The sequence below is a fragment of the Siniperca chuatsi genome, linkage group LG10, assembly GCF_020085105.1.
Source record: "Siniperca chuatsi isolate FFG_IHB_CAS linkage group LG10, ASM2008510v1, whole genome shotgun sequence".
Classification (NCBI taxonomy): Eukaryota; Metazoa; Chordata; class Actinopteri; order Centrarchiformes; family Sinipercidae; genus Siniperca; species Siniperca chuatsi.
Genome location: NC_058051.1, coordinates 19,510,282 through 19,529,910, shown reverse-complemented (window position 1 = coordinate 19,529,910; position 19,629 = coordinate 19,510,282). Strand labels below are relative to the sequence as shown.

Sequence of the window (19,629 nt, the reverse complement as noted above, 5' to 3'; positions counted from 1 at the left end):
ATTGTATTATAGTTTCCATCACATTCATCTTGTTTTATACAAACTGCCTGGCTAGCAGGACTAGAGACTTGTGGTTAAGCGGTAACTGAAGTCAGTGTTCTCATTTTACCTCTGCAACACGCAAATATTACAGTGCAGCTGGAGCAAATCTGCAATGGATAATAAAAAGGAAAATAAGAACACAGACTAGGTTCTGTTCAATCTCACTGTAACACATGTAGAAGTGGATCAACAGACACACGCATGCATACACAAATCCACACACACATTCACTGATGCCCTTCTGACTTCTGAGGTGCCATATGATGGAAACATGCTAACAGGCTTCTGGAGCTTGAGCCAGTCCTGCAGGCACCAACATAGTTTGACATGATGGTGTCTCTTCCTCATGCCTGCCAAAAGTATAGAGATATATTATCTATGCATAGCCCAACCAGAACAAATCCAGGGTACATATGTACTGTACATGTACGTATGCCTGCAGAGTAAAGCAAACTGGAACCTCAGTCTGGTCTTTGCTGTAAAATATCTCCCTTGTAAAATATTTTTGATTCTCTTTTCAAATAGTCAGTTGTTGGGTTCTTTCAAGGGTCAGCGAAAGTCTTCAAGGACAGAGATGGAGAGTGTGAACACTTCTACTCTATACAAAGCAGTGGGCATACAATTCCTGATGGTTAGTGACAAGGTATTCAAGGCTACAAACTGTGACAAATGCAAGACACGAGACCTGAGTTTAAATGAAGTTAACGTTGTAGGCTACAACACAAGGCCATTAGCGCTGGATATATAAACAAGGGGATGCACATGATACACATGTAGACCACGTGGACCCCCATAACCATCCCCTCACTGTTTCTCATCCCCACCAGAAACCCCCACTGTAACCCATCAAGCATGACAGGAAACCTTGAACGACCTTGTCCTCTATAGCTCCCACAGAACACGCTGTCCGCATGCCAAGCTCATCCCACTTCTCTCTCTCTCTCTCTCTCCATCCCTCCCTCTTTCCATTTATTGGTCCTTCCCTCTATCTTCCCTCTTCATCTCTCTGTACTGCTGTCTCTGTGTAATGTGGTTTGTATCAGTTTCTGTCAAGTCCGTTTGTTCCTATCGTTTAAGTAAATAATCTGAATGATGGATTGCAGGCTTACTGGGACAATTCCAGGCACAGACCCTGCGTCATATTGTACTGTAACTGAAAAAAAAAAAAGCCAACAAACCTGCAAAAGTGGGGACACCCTCCCCCCTTGCCTCTGAAAGGCAATTAACTCCACATTGACAGCTCAGCAGTGGGAGGTGATTGGTCCCATTTTGGTAGCTCCCTGATAAGAGCTGAATGGCTGTTTTTTCTCCTAGCAGAAATGGTTTCTGCATGCACACACACACACACACAGTGACAGGGTTTAAAGCTGTCACTCACAGAAAGGGTCATTTTTACTGCCACTGCATATCAGTGAAACCCACATACCCGCAAATGCATAAAGACACCCAGGAAGTAGGGCACTATGTGCACAAATACATCATTCCTAAGTGAAGGCTGAATATGTATTATGTCAGTGTAAAAGCTGAATTAATGACACTATCAGTAATGTAACACTCTAAATTGGCCGTACATGATTTAGCAGCGCGTTTCAATACCTTATTGGAAAGTAAACAGCCAATTACTCAAAGCATGAGCACTAAATCCCCCACAATTAACAGGAACAACCACTGTAATTTGAGTGTATTGATCTATTGAGGATGTTTAGGATTTACATGAGATGGTGATGAGGATTATATATATATATTTCTGATTGGATGTAGGGTGTAGTTTTTTTTTTAAATAGCTGTGTTCTTTTTGAACCATTATTGGATCTCATCTGAAGGGACTGAATTACCTTCTTTGACCCTCTGTAAGTGATGCCGAGAAACCCTGAGGCTGTGGTGGATCAATAGCAACACACACAGCAGCCTCTCAGTCAATACACAAACACACACACCGGGGGCAAAGCCATGTGTTACCATATTGGGAAATTATATACATCTTTCTCCTCTTTAGATAAACCAAACTCTAAACTCACATCCTGGTTGTTCACACACACACACACACACACACCGATGCACACACAACCATCTTTAAATAATACTCGTATTTCCTCTTACCAGTGTTTGTGTGACTCACTAAATTGTAATACAACATCCATTGTAGGTTATTATAGTGCATTTCAGAGTCAGACAATGACACCTAAGGACTGGCTGAGTTCATTTGAGTATTTTAACAAAAATATTCATAAGCTAAGTCACTCCTTGGGGGAAGGTATTTTGTTAAAATACTGAGCAAAACCTCAGGGAATACTGTCCTACTCTGAGGAGAGTAAGGCTCTACCACATCAGGAAGTCTGCACAGCTCTGGTATTGATAAATATTTGAGTTGCTGATTAAATGCCTTTCCACTATTGTTTTGGTAACACTGGCAGATACATATTCCTTACATATTCAGGTTTACAGGAAAAGAAGGAAGTACATCAACAAAGTACTTAATTTATCTAACCTTGCACTCTCTCACACAACAACATTGCTTCACTTACTTTTTCATTCATCTGTGTTCAGTTTCACTCCCTGTCTCTTATTTTTGTCTTTATTTAATTTCCCTCTGCCTCATATCTTGCTACCCCCTCCCCTCCCCCCATTAATTCTTGTTGTCATGGGTAACTGAAGGTTATGTAATCAGCAATGTGTAATGCTTTCCCTAGGGACCAATCTGTGCACGCCTCGAAAGACACGTATATGCGAAGGCCTAAATTTGCTGCATTCTCTTTGCGTAAAAAACAAACAAAAAACAGCTCTGAGCTGTAGGTGAAACTCGGGCTAGCTCACAGGATCACGATTAGCTAGGCAGACTCCAATACGTTGTTTGCAGTCACATGATTACGATGACGCTCAAAATTCAGAATGGGGCAGGTGTGAAAGGCAGAATGGACGAGATGGAGGAAAGCCCGTGCTGTGCTGTCACAGTGACCTTTGACCTTTGAGTCAAACGTGTCACCAATTCATTGTCCAACCAATTGTGAAATTTGATCATCAATTCTTGAGTTATGGCCAAAAAAGTGTTTTGTGAGGTCACAGTGACCTTGACCTATGACCTTTGACCACCAAATCCTAATCAGTTCATCCTTGTGTCCAAGTGAACGTTTCAAATCTGAAGAAATTGCTCAAAGAGTTCCTGAGATATCACGTTCACGAGAATGGGACGTTAGTTAATGGGAAGGTCACGCTCACATATTCTATGGATTGGCTTGTTATCACAGTCAGGAATCAGCTCAGCTGTCAAGACCTGGACATGGTCCTCAGTTCACCACAGGAAGGAAGAAGTGGTTAGAAGCAAGAAGATATAAAAATGTAATCTTGCTCTGTGAATCTGTTTTATGATTGTTAACTTACAGAAAGATACCAACAAACATAAGCACTTACAGCCGATAATGAGGACAATTTTAGTGCCAGTGCTAGTTATGGTCACATGGCACTCAGTCATAAGTGAATCATGAGGCTTCCTCCAAACCCACAGCTGCACTGCACACACAGGCACATACACACACACACACACACACACACACACACACAGAGGTCATTTTACACACTATGTGTGTGGAGCTACAATGCCAGGAAAACCATCATGACTGTATTAACCAGAACCTTTGTCACGTTCACAGGAATTCAAAAACGTTCCAAAGAGGACATGAACAGATTGGCTGGTTGACAGACGGGAGATAGAGAAAGCGAGTCCATGACAGGGTAAAAAAATAATAAATGCACGAAAGAGCAGATTTCTCTTTGACAGGCTGAGTACTCTTGATTTACTGCTGCAGAAATGACGTCAGCACTTATCACAGTCCCTGGCATCCTGCCCACTTCCTGAGAGCATCCAAACACCTTGTACTCCCATTCCCCTCTTTTCCGCTTCCCACTTCCTCTTGGACGGTCAATTTCATTCATTCATTCAATTGTCTTTCATCTCCCAAATCTAGCTCTTCTTTGCCTTCTCCCCACTCTGTACCGGGATTTAAAGCCTGTGCCTGTGACCCCTACTACTTCCTTCTTATTTATTTTGTTTACAGAAAACAGATGCCATGTGACGCCAGCAAAACTTTCACTCTAGCACTTTTGTATTAATTTCCTGTGTGTGACTTGCACTAGGGGTGAAAGTAAGAGCACATTCTCTCAAATCCCTGTGTGTATGCAGAAAAAAAGACTAAACAAATCATCGGGTGAAACTGAAATTTAGGTACTCCCTATAGACTCCCTGTGACTTGAGCTGATGCTCACCACCACTACACTGCTTTTTGTTGCTTCCACCCATAAACAAAACTGATATAAATATACTCAAACACAACTGTGCACACATTTGCACACGTACATCCACAAACACACACATGCAGACACCATATTATCCTGACACATTGTGCTCACTACTTTTTCATATGTTTGATATGTTCATATATATTTCTGATACTAGAGTGATTACATAATCTAGGGCCACTTTCTCCAACCTTTCCACTGTCAAAGGTCAGCATGAGCCTGCAGGAGTAACAGTGATGGATGCCCGTTACAGCATGTGGGTGCCTGAAAAGCCCTTACTTAATGCTTTGGGTTCATTGTGACACTACAAAGTGACAGCAACCAAATTTCCATACTGTTGGGTAAAAAAAAAAGATTTGCGTAAGATAAGAATTTCTCCTTCTGTACACAGTAAAAACATTTTCGATGCAATGCTAAAAGTTACAAACGTTTTTAGTTTCATCACTGAGCCCTTATTTCACAATTTCTTTGATGGGAACAAAAGGAAGCTATATTTAAGTATGTAAAGTTGACATTCTTACACATCACAATTGTATAAAGAGTGATTGGGAGAGTCAAAAGAGTCAGATTAATTAATGCTGGTAGTGAGCATTGCAGATGCCAGGTGTTGCAGTGTGGCAACAGACATGACAGACTTGTGTTGGATAGGGTTGAGCCAACGACACCATTATCTGTATCTGTTCAACCAACTAAATTATATGTATTTGCATCTGTACTCAGAATGTACTTGGCTTAAACCCTGGAACTGATATGGGTTGATCAGAGGTTGATATAGTTATTAGAAAACTATTTATAGAACAGCCTCAGAATCGAGCTTCAGAGCAATGTTTTTGATCACAAGAGTAAGAGAAGTATTTGCATTAAGGTTTGTTTTAAAAAAATAAATAAAAGTTGCTATATTTACGAGTACAGATATTGACACATCTTACTCTACTTGTAGTCGTACAACATTACATTACATTATGTGTAATGGATACCCTTTTTAGCAGAGTACTCACTCAAACCTATTGTTGGAGGCCTATGTCTGAAATTAATGACTAAATTGCGAAAAGATCAAGAGATTTAACCCTCTGTATAAGAGTGAGGTGAAAGACTTCTTATTTAGCTTCTTATTTAGATCAGCTGAACTGTATGACAATGCAGATTTGTAGAAAGTTGTAAAATATTTTGACCATTATTTGTGACCACAGGAAAGGGTGTAAACATGGGGAAATATCTAGTTTTAAAAATGTCTCCTCCTCAGGGCCGCAATGCATTGCAGTTAACTGGTGGCCACTTCTCAGCAGCATTATACATAATCTCTACTTGATGAGTTTATTTTAAAACTATGGGTACAGCAGCTTCCTATTTAAAAAAGGAAGAGGGCCTGAATACGCATGCTGTTTTCACATGCTGTACATACTGTTCGTGTCAAACTCACTCTCCTTACAGAGATTTCCTTCTTTCTTAACCTCTCAGGTTTAAAGGCTGTTTTGAACAGCCCTGGTTAATCAATGACAATAATCGATTGATTAACCACCAGACAGAGAAAAAACAGCGCTGCTATCTTAGCTGAGAAACGCAGCAGTGCACTTGTAAGGAGTGTCCGATACTCCTAAAAACCAAAGATAAAAGAAAAGGAATGGAGCTGATAACACACATTTAGAAGATATACTGTATTCTAATGTACTATTATGCGCAGTGTAATGGGAAACTATGTGTAATGGAAAATGGATTGTGGGAGGTAAAAAAACATATCACACTCAGACACAGTATATACTAACACATGCCAGCAGGGACAGCATGGGGTCTAGTTTGAGTTCGTTTTTGGTCTTGCACTAGTCGCTCTGCCCCTCCATCTGCTCTGCTGTCCCAAGTGTGTGTGCATGTAGGGGTGTGTGTGTGTGTGTGTGGGTGCGCACATATCTGCCTGTGTGACAGTCCCCTGAGTCAGTGTCTGCCAAGCCACTACATGGCAGAAAAACGCAGGGATCAGACGCGGTAAGGAGAATTACATAAGCGGCACTGCCAGGACCCCTTGTTTTCATTCTGCTGCAAGCAAATACTGGAAAACAGATCTGAGAGAGGGAAGTGAGAGATGGAGAGCGGGAGACAGACAGATTGTGTGTATGTATGTGTGTTTCAGCTCGAGAGAGACACTTTCTTTTCCTAGTACACACTCACACTGTCTCTTTCTATTTATCTTTTTCTCTATTCTACTGCTATCTGTAAACTTTTCTGGGTGGACAAGAGAATATATGAAGGTGGACGTACAAGGGTTATTTCTCTCACTGTGGACTCATGACAATTGCAAATGCCAGTTTATCCTAGGTCCTAGCATTGGTCTGAAAGGGGTATTAGTGCACAGATGGGAATATAAAGTAAGGAGGAAAGAGTGCTTTTGTAGGAGGGTACACAATTTGAGAGAGGCAATGTGAGTTGAGGAAGAAAGAGATTAAAAAGGGTGAGAAAATGCAGAAAGGCAAAGATCTGTATATTAATGTCTGTTGCCACACTGCAACACCTGGCATCTGCAATGCTCACTACCAGCATTAATTAATCTGACTCTTTTGACTCTCCCACTCACTCTTTATACAATTGTGATGTGTAAGAATGTCAACTTTACATACTTAATATATACTGTATATACAGTGTATATATGAATGTATTAAGTGACAATGTGAAAACACTGACAATTGCTTGTGGTAATGAACCTACAGAGATTTATCACCTGAATCGGCAGCTCCTCTTGGTTTTATGGAGCTTTATAGCATGTTCACCAGCTCATTGTTTAGCTATCTGGTCGCAGCAGGCAGCAGTTTTCAGCAAAAGGCCCTAAAAACTCATTCTGCACTAGCTGTTCAGCACTAAACAGCGGACAGACACAGTTACCGACTAGCTGGTGAACATATAGTGGAGCATTTTTTGCATAATCTGCAGTCACTGGAGGCAAGTGTTATAAATACAGCTTCAAAACTTCAGTATTAAAACTTTAGAGAGCAGACACACACGGGTGCATACAGGGACTCTGATGAGGAGCAATGAGGATCTAAGTTTTGGATTCACCCCTATTCTGTTGGGTGGTTTTCCAGTGGCTCTTGGCTGCTGTACTAAGTGTGCCTCCATGTGATGATAACCCTCCCCAGCCTCCCCTCTCTCTTACACTCCCCTCCCTGTTCACTGCTGCTCTCCGTGTCCATTTGATTGCATTTTTTTGTGTGCGGAGAAGGACTGATACTGCAGGTTTCAGCACCTGCCAAATGCAACCACACTACAGGTCATTAAATCAACTCAAGATTAATTTCAGTCTGCTATCCTCCATGCGACCTCCCATTTCTTGTCTTGCCACAGCTTCTCTTGCCTAAGAATGCCTATGCTAACCCGGCCTTGTTTCACAATCTCTGATTGCATAGAGTGTTTATTACAAAATGAATGTACACTTGTGTATGTATAACTTTGTGGAAGCCAGTTAACCCCCCTAATACTCTACAAGCACACAATATTTCACACCAAGTCCTGTCCCAATCTCAGGACTTAAAGTAAGTGAGACAGTTGTGATGTTGGTAGGACCGAGCCAGTGAGTAGAAATTCATTCCTGCAGTACCCCCGCTGCTCCCTTCTGCCAGCCCATTTCCGTCTGCATTTATATTTGGCAGATGTCCAGTACATTCTTGTGTTATTGCAGTGGCTGAGTGTACGGGGTGTCCAGAGGACTTACACAGACAGGTATACATATGCACACAAACACACATGAGTACCTAATGACACCCCCACTCTCTCTCTCTCTCACACACACAACCACGTTTGTTTCACTATCCCCATGGGGGACAGTCATTAACTAAATGCTTTCCCTAGCCCCTTACCCTAACCTTAACCATCACAACTAAATGCCTTAACCTAATTGTAACCTGTACCCTAAAACCAAGTCTTAACTCTCAAAAAGCAGTCTCTACCTGTGGGGACCTTAATTTTTGTCCCCACGGTGACACAAGTCCCCATGGGTTAGTGTGTATTCATGTTAAAGTCCCCACTGGGATATTAGAACATGAAACACACACACACACACACACACACACACACACACACACACACACACACACACCATACTGCCTCTGCCTATTTTCTCCTGCTCACTCTATTTTTCCTATCCACCCCCCCAGCAGAAAGATGAGGTCTCTTCACAGCTGGAGGTTACTCCTGTTGACTGAACAAATGAGCCAGAGCAGGCAGCTAGTATGCCACACTACCACAGTAGCTACATACAGTTGAGAAAGATACAAAAAAAACACACATGCCCTCCATCTATGAATTTCCACATCTATTTATCTATCTATCTAGCTCAGCAAGGACCTGTACAGCTGCTTAATGCATCAGTTCCATGAAATACAGAATTTGCACGAGGCACTGTGGTTTGAGTCCACACCTAAAATCACTGTAATGTGAATTAGAAAATGGAAAAACATGTTTAACAGGAGAGGCTGGTGTCTGTTGAAATTAAATTTGCTGTGCAATCAACAAAAAAGGTGACGGCAGGTTTTCACACGCAGTAAGATTTAAACTTGAACTGGTTGCTGATGGTATCATGCAGTTGAGGAACACTGGATGAATTTAATCTGGCCAGTGGCCACTTTACCCATCTAGCCTCTAATCGTATATGGCCACACCAAAGAATAATATAAAAGCAGCTGGTAATTAGCATTCAGGGAATTTGCACTATTATAATACAGTGCATATAAAATCAGCTCTGGCCACCACAATGCTTTGTTATTCAACTAAGCTGCCCCCCTGAGGTTTTATTAGAGGAGCCCTCTAATGAAGCTCCTACGTAGGTTCTGTGCTGATTGTTTTGTGTTTGCTACCATGGCCAACCCAAGGTGTGGATCTGGATACCTGAGAATAAAGCAGGTGTGTGTTAGGAGGCAGCGTCATGATATCCTCATATCCTCACAGTTGTCGTTCCATGGAAAAATATATTCTAAACTTCAGTTGAAGCAAATACAGTATAGGGCAGTATTCAGCAGACAGAGGTTGCCAAATCAAGCAGGTATACACATGTGGGAGAAGTTTGCCTTCAGGGCTTTCTGGCAGAAAAGGTTTCTGCCTTTCTTTTTTCGTAAACCTAACCAAGTAGTTTTGGTGCCTAAACCTAACCAAGTAGTAAGACTTTCTGGAAAAAAAAGGCTTTCTGGCAGAAAGCCCTGAGGGCAAACTTCTCCCATGTGCGTAAGTTCCAGTCTTCTTAGAGGGAAATTCCCTCTTTGTGTTACTATCCCTCCTCCGCGGCTCAGCAAGGAAACACTGTACAGAAAGAAGGAATTTACTAAAAGACAGATCCCCACTTGATTTGGCTAACTCAGATTGCTGACCCTCATATTAGTTTCAACTGAAGTTTAGAATGTATTTTTCCATGGAACGAGAACTGTCATACAATTACAGCAATCGATATCTGGGCAACAGGGGTATTCACAAAGAAACAATTGCAGAGAAATATTTGCATCTATTCAGTCCAGCATCATGGAGTCTTTTAATATTCCCATGTGCAGTCAACTAGGGTACCTTCCTTAAGGTCACATTCAACATTGAAATGTGAAATGTTATCAAACTGATGCAACAGGGAATATACTGCAGTAACTTAAATCTGTTGTGCTACTAACACACATATCCTTAATTAAGAGTATTTGCTTCAAAGGAATATATCTTTTTCTGTAAATAATTGTAGACATGTGGTACAGGTGTACAAAGTCTGTATGGAAAGCAACAGGTTGCCTGTACCTGTCCAGAAGTAAAGTTTAGACAAAGTATACTTGCTGTCATTAAACGGTTATAGTGGGCAAACAGGTGCAGTCATCACAACCATTATCCCTACCATCAGCAGTACTCCACTCGTCATCAACATTGTTATCAACATTTGGATTTGGATTATGCCTCACTGGCATCATCACTTCTGTACACCAGCTCATCACAAGTTAGTTTGACTGCCCTCAAACACATGACCAAAGTAACCACAGCAACAGTCTCAATAACAAAGGGAGGCCCAGACCAGGTCAACAAAGACTGGGATTCTCCTCAGGATGATTAGGTTACATACATGATTACTGCCTCAACACAAGACCTTCAGTCTGCTTCTGAAATGACACACAACTCTGCATCGAAACACTGGTACACCTCTACCCCCCTCACCTCTACTGCACCCAGCTCCGCCATCTGTCTGTGGTCAAATATCCAGACAACAGGGGTTGGACATGGGTCATCTTACAGACAACAGTCTAAGATGTAAGACTAGAGTTGCTATATGTGCAGGGATCACATCATGTCTTTCTATATAGGCCAAACAGACTTCAATTGCAGTTACACTATCTGTAGCAGGAACAGGAACTTACAGTAGATTGAGGGAAGCTGGGGTTATAACTACAATATACAGTACAATATACATTGGGGATATTATTAGAAGAAGTAAATAAAATAATGCTATAATTCTCAACTTGGGAGCTGGGAATCAAAAGGGAGTCCCGAAAAGGTGGTTTACTCAATAGGAAAAACATATTTCTGTTATTATAATTGATTAACCTGTATTGTTTAACTGTTTCCTTGTGAAATACAAGGATTGGCTTTCATTCTGTGTCGATAATAAAAAACTAAACTGAGAGGGGAAGTGGATTAACTATTAACTGATCTTTGCCCATCCATTCCTGAGAGTTATCACTTGAGCAGGGTTGAGGATCCAAGGAGTAATGTACCTGGATTATACCATTGTTTAAATACAGTAGAACATTTAACACATTTAAAGAGAATCTCCATGGTTGACTGGTTTTCCAAATAGTTACAGTAACTGGATGCACTTAGGTTACCGTGTACATAATTTTCCATACAGGAGTGGCTATGTCATTGAAGGGAAAGGTCAAATCTAATTATCAATCGTATTTACATGTATCAAAAAACAAACAAATCTAACTCACCAAACAGACCCTGCCTCTTTAGTGAAGGGGGGACATACCCTCACACAAGTTCATAGAGTTTGTCTTTGACTTAGTTCAATAACTATGTGTGAAGGTGATCAACTATCCTACAAAGCTATAAACCCAAGAAACTATATTCTGTGATGTACAGCAGTGATGCAAATCCATTCACTTTGAACACAAGACTCATATCATTTTTGCTTGTTTATACCCAAAGAAATATTACAATGCATCAGCAGCAACAGGTTTGAACCATGATCCTCAATAGATATGTGTGGATAGCATGTTATCACATTTTAGGTCAGACTAATCTCTTGTTTTCCGGTATTGGCTATGGCAGAATTATGAATATCCACAAATATAAACATAATTGTCTTGAAAACATTGGATAGTGATTTCCTCTATAAGCTAGGTGTTCAGACAAAAGCAAAGATTTACTGTCTCTTATCTTCTGCAATCACAGGCAAAGTTTGACAAAGAGTGTTTTAGATTTCACAGTGTCACAATCAAAAGTTATGTAATACATGTCCTTTTCAGGGATGATGCTCAGAGTTCCTGCATAGTCTTGTAAACCATATTAGGAGTGTACAATAGGTGTGTGTGTGTGTGTGTGTGTGTGTGTGTGAGTGAGTGAGTGAGTGAGATATGAGAGATATGGGAGATGTGGGAGATGTGGGAGATATGGGAGATATGGGAGATAGCTGGTAGGGTATCACACGGTCAATGCAAGGCTTTAAGAGAATTGCTAATGCCTCTGACTGACTCACAAGGTGCAATGAACTCCCCTCTCTATTGATGTTTAACTAAATTCCTTTGTTAATAGAGAATTCAGAGTCACATGTTCTTGGACTGTACAGGGACGTAACAGACTACCATAGCAGGCAGATTTACACAAGGTAAAAGGTCTAGACAGAAGGAGAAATAACAATTTTGACATGTTTATTTAAGTAATGGGGTAGGTGTTGTTTTGACTTATCAGCGGTAAAGAGCAAGAAAAATCTGGCATTCTTTAAAAAGGTATTTATACTATATGTAATGACTTTTACTGAAGGGTCCCCTTTACAGTGTACAGATGTTCCAGACGAAAAGACAGTCCATGGCTCTGTCCCAAATGACTGTAATGACTGTATCCTAAGGGATTTGTTGTCACCCTGATCATCATGGGAACAAGGATGGCATGTTTCTGTGGTTGCTGTGACAGTAAAAAAAGAGTCAGTCTTGGATGGGAACAAGCACTCAGGGAACCATGGCAACTGCAGTGAAAATGTCAAATGCCAAACCTTAAGTGCTCCAGTCGGAGGAATTTCAGTGATTGAACTGCTGTGCATACTGCTTTTTATGTTTTCCTTTCATTCTGACTTTATACACATTTCTATTATTACTAGAGATGTTACATTTTTAACTTTAACTGAAGAACTTTACACAAGTTAAATAGAGAAGCTGCATAATTTATCACTACGTAGCATGCTTGTTTATTCACAATGGGCTCTATCTGAGGCAGCTTGGCAGCAAGTTAATATTTCACCCTGGCTATCCCTAGCCTCTGGAAATTAGCCTTAAGAGGCTGGCTGGATTGAGCTAAATGGATGGATCAATTAAACAGCAGAAGGAGGGTGGGGTGGGGGTAAGGCTACAGTGGGCCTTGAGGACTAGAGATGGATGGCTTTAAGAGTGCCAAGCATCAGCACAGAAGCAGCATGACCACAAAGCACACATGGGAATGACTATTGCCATAGACAGCAACCTGTACTTTCCGTAGACACATCTGCGCTAGTATACACCTAAATACAAAAACTCTCACTCCCCACTGCATTGCATAGACAGACAGGCACAAATCAATTTGCTGTGGTAATAGTGCTGAATCTGGCCAATTCTGAGCACTATGGTTACCACCAACAATGCCAGAAATTTTGATGCCTATAAACTTGTGAAGAAAACCAACTTTACAAGACTTATGAGAGGCAGTTAAACTACAGCTAGTAGTGATTTGGAGTTTATGTCCTACCAGTGGTCTAAAGAATAGAGATCAAATGTTATTCATTTATCAGACAGTGCAGATTTAGCTAATCCATCAAGCATGGATAAACACCATGTCTTCCTCATCAACAAAGTTAATGATTTACCCCCATTAAGCCGGCCATGTTAGCATCTGCACAATGCTGCCACAAATGCATGATAATCTGGGTTAAAGCTAGCTACATGTTGACTTTTTCCATTTCCTCCTAATGCAAAGCACCAAACTGCATAGCACTAAACATATGTATCTGATCTTTACAAGCTCCTCCCTTCTTTAATATCGCTCCACCTCAAGCAGCAGTTTTTACCCAAATTAGGATTCAAATGTTCCAGGGGAAAGGCAGGCGATTACATTGAAAGTGGGCTTTGTGGCAAGTGGCTGCACAAACAAATGGACATAGAAGTAGATGGACAATCATATACATGTGCACACCCACACACAGCTCAGTTGGTGTGACTAGAGGAAATGTAGTACAGTGCCATTGGGACTAAGAGTGCATAGAGTGATTGCACAGAAGAGGCCTATGATATCTCTGCCATGAAAGTGATGACAGGGCACAAGGCAAGCACAGATCAATAACATGCTCCTTCTGCTAGTCTCCAAAAATGAATCCGTTAAGGTAGGGAGCATTCCACATTTAATTATCAAACTATATAATACAAAATTTGAATGGAAAACGTATACAATAGGACCAGGAATTACAGGATAACTCATGACAAGATAGTATACTGATATTTTGCCCTTGATAATGACGGTATCACTATACAGGCAGAGTCAGCGATTTGTGATATATTGCAAGAATGTAAACTATGTGTTGCGATATCTGTGTAACCAAACAATAACTCTTAAATGCCAAAAAAATTACTTTTTTACTTCTTAACTTAGAAGCCATGTACTGAATTATGAAGAGTTTTATAGACAGCTGCATAAGCGAATGTGTACCAAAATATACAATGAGACACACATACAACACTATGAACACACATGGCATAACATAAATGTCAACAAGCCATAAACTGTCAAAAGGCTGACCTGCCAAAAAGCAGAACAGGTTCAAAATCTCTTTAGCAAAGGAAGGACACACCGCTGCCTCATTATCGTAGAGAATATATTGCTACACTGGTGCCAGAGTTGGTAATGTATTACAAGAGACTTTTTTTTTCAAGATATAGGCCTACTGCAATATGTTATTAATTTATTCACAATTTATTTATTTACTTGCACCTCTAATTTACAACACTTTTTTTCACTAAGCATATTTCACAGTTTAAAGCAAAAGATATATACTGTAGATAGCCTACAGTTAGCAAAAACACATTTGTCAGCAGTTTTATATTTTGTGATATTAGTTTTATGATAACATACTCTCTCTACGCCTATTATTTTACTGACAGAAGTCGCACTGTGCTTGTCATTCTTTATTTACAGGCATATTCTCAAAAGCCTGAAAAAAAAGGGCCAGCCAAAATTGCACTGGGCAGCAGAGAGTATGTTTATTAGCAGTTATCCTCAGTATAATACTTGCTGATAAAGCAGACAAACCTGAAGACATGCAATCTCCAGATCTACAATTATTTCCTAGCAGTAAGAGCAGGAGGTATGTTTAAACGGAAGGCTTTTGCTTCTGAGACATGTACTGGCAGCCTGCACTTCAACCATAGTTATGAGGAAAGGAGGTACAGGTAGATGAGGCATGTGTAGGTGTCAATGAACTGAAGAGGAGCTATAAAAAGGTACCATAAGGTCGCTTCAAAGCTAAATGTCTAATCACTAAGCATATAAAAGTATATATTGCTGTTAGCAAATGTTTTGTTGTCTAAGCGTTTTCTTACCTCACCTTTGTATTGTTTGAAAAAATATGCATGATACCCTAAAGCTACTTTAAAACCCTGGTAGGTCTTTACATTCCTTGCCAGCTATGTGTCTGTATTTTTTCACACTGTGAAGCAACCTGAAAGACACGGTCAAGTACTGGCTGTCAGCAGGCCACACCTAGAAATAAAGCTAAGATATATACAGTATTACAGACAGATACACAGAAGCCTTACATCCACACACACACACACACACACACACACACACACACACACACACACACACACACACACACACACACACATCCATTCAGATGGGAGGATGAGCTTGGTCTCCAGAGACATGCCCTCCCTGGATCTGAAGGTGTGTGTGCATCTGTGTTCAAACCTATAAATAGAGGCTGTGTCTTCCCTAGCTCTCGCTGTTTTAATTAAATAAACTGCTGCAATCAGGCCCGGCTGTGCCCTGCATTCCCAGCCTGCATCAGTCAGCATCCATGCTCGGGGGGCAACATAGAAACTGGGGTGTCAGTGCATGTGAGTACATGGAGACAGAGAACGCGAGAGAGAGAGAGAAATGGACTAAGCTGTGAAACTGGGGCATTCTGCACTGAAGCCACCTGGGTATCATAGGAAGCCCTGCTCAGGTGTTCTGGATGGGTTCCCCGACGTGCAAACCAGCAGAAGGAAAGGAGCTCGGCTCATCATTTCATCCTTCCCTCTTCATTTCCCCCTTCTCCTCCTCTTGCCCTTTTCCATCTTTCTGTTTCCTCTTTTTACAGAAATTATGCTAATTCTTTGCAGGATCCCCTTCTATTTGATCCCTTTCAGCCAATCTGTTCATCCTCAAAGTGTTGCTGCCATCATACATTGATATATTTAACACATTTGTGGCCAGAACTCCCCATTTAATGAGATGTACTGTATAGTATAATGCTATAGGAGACCCTGAATGGGAGGATTTTGTTTTTAACTTAATAGACTGACATTGTATAAAAGATAATAATGGCAATAGGGAAAGTTAGAGTGATCATTCATTTACACTTTTGCAGGGATTATTAATGGACAATGTAGCTACAGTATAGTGAAATGATGCTAAGGATCCAATGGCATCTCTGAAGCCCACTCTGACAACTACCTCTGTACTCACCTGCTCTTAAAAGGATAGGGCAGATTTTCAGGCATACAGCATGGCAGTTAATTAAAGTTACTTACTGGAAGTAATATTGATGTATGGACATTAGCTCAGGCTACAACCATGTGGAAGATGTTCCCGCGAGGCTGGAGTTTGTCAGATGAAAATTGTAGTCGACAGTAGCCGACAAATGCAGTCACGCCAACACAGTACTCAATCCTTTTGAAACATCCACTACAGAATACAGCATTTTGTATGTCAGATGCTTGATTTATCTCTCAAACTTCTCTGTATCATGGAACTATTTTCTTTATTGCATAGGTCCATGGTACCGAGAGGTCTGAGAGGAGATTCTATTCTAAAGATGATGTATTCTGCTGAGGATCATGGTTAAATCGACTGCTAATGCTGTGTTGTGTTTTACATTGTTTTAGTTAACTGGTCATATTTGCTGCTGTTTATGTCCATGCATCAATATCACTACCAGTGAATCATACCACCTTATGTGGTAATAACATATTGGAACAATTCTTATTAAGGACCATCCCCCAACCTCCACCCGATTCTCCAACAGGCACCCCAAGTGTAAAGGACTAAACTGTAGCTTTTAGTAACAGCAGCAGAAGCTGCCTTGCTCCTGGTTACCATCTATAATTAATGGACTGGTGCGGCTGGTCCTTGTTCTGTTTCTGAACTAACCCCCAGTAAACCACGTGGCCATTACAGCCCTACAATAGCCAACACCCAGGAGGATGCATATGGCCAAGCACAGCTCTCAGTCAGTTACTAGACACCATCAATACTTGAGCTGGAAAAAATAGTGAACAAGTGAATAAAAGATTATTTTTATCCTGGTTGCTCAATGATTTATTCGTTTATTTGTTTCACATCTAGAGGAATCATTGCTCTGCTTTATTGGGACTTACACAGGCTATTCCTGTCAGTAATGTGTCCTCCATATGAGAATTGACTCAGTTATTGATTAAGTTGTCCTTAGCAGGTAAAAAGCGTGAATGGATCAATACCCATTTTGATGAATAAGAAGGACCAGCTAAAACATGTTTTAGAAAGGCTACACTTGTATGACATAAACACTATTTCACTCATACAGTCACTCCCCACTCCAACACCATGACTGGCTCTAATTTTTGACAGTGAGAGGCTCTTACCTATTGATTGTAAATGTGTTGGAAATTAAAATGTTTTTTGACTTTCTCCTGTAAACTATAACATTGGCCTATCAATGTATTTGGGCTCAGATAGATGATTTATGCCTCTTGGTGTGAATTGTTTTAATTGGCGCAGATACTAAATGTTTCAAGGACGCCCAACATTGCCAATTATGCCTGTTCAGCAAGCACAACAGGATATTCAACCAACAGTGGCTTAATCATAGAAACATAGGAAAAAGTCCCAGTAGCCAAATGTTAACTGTACCTTGTATTTCCTCGAACATTTCCTTATGAACTTTCCTGTCCAGTTGCAGGAAATAAATGGCAATATAGGCAACCATGTTATTGCTGCTAACTTGCACATTAATCAGTGTTCTTAAATCAGTGGAAAGTTATAATAAATCTGGTTGGCACAGGGTCAAGGACAGAGTCAGGTGAAAGTCCTAATTCTACAATAAGTGCTATACATCAAGATAAGCTCTGCCGGTTTAGCTGCAATAAAGTGAGTGATGTTTAGGCATCCCATGGGTGATAATGAGCAAAACAGCAAGCATGACTGGCCCTGCATATCTATAGGTTGATAGTATAAATGGAACATGGCCTAAGCTAGAAGCTTCCAAGAAAGGATGGGTGAGACCGCAGATACTCAAGAAGACTGATGTGACACATGAGTCCGCACACACATTCAATGAGAGAGGCAAAGAGTGACATAAAAAAAGAGAAGGGAGGGGATGGTGAGATTAATGAATTAATGATAGGAGAGATTCAGGACATGCGATATTACACACCTGCAAGTGACTTACAGGCAGATAATGATGTAAGGAACGATCACTTTGTTTGTCAGTGATCTCATATATGCTCAGGTTGACTTCACAAATGTCATTTAGGCCTATGAATCCATGACTCATAACCTGACCTTTGCCCAGCAAAAAAAGAAAAACAAGTCAGACAGGGTGAGAATTGTTAAATACACGTGGATCAACTTTGACTATTCTATGGATGCCAACAATGAACCCAAAATCAACGCCAAAACACCATATTTTGCCTGTGGCTCCAGTCGTTATTATAAGCATTATAATTATAGCTGTTAGGCCTGCTAACAACAACATGATTATAGTAGCCATCATGCTCATCGGTAGCACTATTATTATCATAGTCAGGTACATAGATATTATAGGATTCAGTTCCAGCATCCAGCTGAGTCTCATCATCGATTGGGAGAGATCAAGGCTCAGCAGAGGCGCATGGCCCCTTCGCTTGTCTACACTCCCAATGGCAAGCCGAGCTGTCACACATGACCTAACGGCGCATACAATCAACCTCACTTCATCATATTGTCTCAGTCTTTAAAATACTGGCATAGGTTTGATTTGACTTACCGATTCCGGGGGCGGAGTAGATGAAATACAATGCGGAGGTGGATAGTGAAAAAAGGAATAAAAGCCCAAGGAATGACCTTCTCCGGAACCGCATATGTGTCGGCATTATACAGGCAGCAAAAGCACACAAGGGCACGTTTCCTTGTCTACAACGACGATAGACCAGTTCCGATGTGTCCAGATACCAGAGCCAGTGGTCTGCGGACAGACTGGGTTAAATGAGTCGAGGAGGGTGGCCGATCTGCGGCAGTGACGAGGAACCAGGCGATTTGGAAGTCTATTTCCACGGCTGGTCGAGCACAGGAGGGGTCCTCCAGTATTCACTTAAAACATTCAAATCCCATTCTTGAGAGGATGATTAGTTGAGAGGATGTAAAATGTCGAATTGGCTGACAATGATAGCGCAGTTTAACCTGGCCTGGTATTTTCAGGGAGAGACCATCATTTGGCTCACACACTACGTCGCTGATGGTTTTTGGCCGCTCCGACGATTTGCACGCCTTCCTGCCTGCCTGGCTACAAGCCCTTTGAATGGGGGAGCCCCTCCGCAAAATGAGCAAAACCTAAAGTGGGCGTTAACGGAACTGTAACCAACAAACAAGTAGGCTACGTGCTCACAACGTTACACAACGTAACCTGGCGACCAAAAATTCGTAGCAACGCAGCCACTTTAACAAACGTTACGTTATGGCATTTGGTATGATCATAAGCTAGCTATTTAGCTTAACAGGATTCACATTACATTGGGTCTAATTTATTATATATATATGTAGTTCTGCAGTTTTCCTCTGAAACAAAATTGAAGTTGTAAGGAAGCTATTTTTGTTTAATATCTAAACTGA

At 41.0% G+C, this 19,629-nt stretch overlaps 1 protein-coding gene across 2 annotated transcripts in view; it reads right to left on the bottom strand.

Annotated features, from left to right (window-relative positions):
• Window positions 1-19,349, bottom strand: part of b4galt5 (UDP-Gal:betaGlcNAc beta 1,4- galactosyltransferase, polypeptide 5) — a 29,864-nt gene extending 10,515 nt beyond the window's left edge. The window contains exon 1 of one of the 2 annotated variants that reach the window (XR_006379595.1): window positions 18,788-19,349. Coding sequence is in view for 1 of the 2 variants with exons in the window: in XM_044211741.1 (XP_044067676.1) it covers window positions 18,788-18,893 (106 nt within the window). In the remaining variant the exon portion in view is untranslated. The remainder of the gene's footprint in view (window positions 1-18,787) is intronic. The other variant, XM_044211741.1, reaches the window with a different exon arrangement.
• Between the last annotated feature and the right edge of the window lie 280 nt (window positions 19,350-19,629).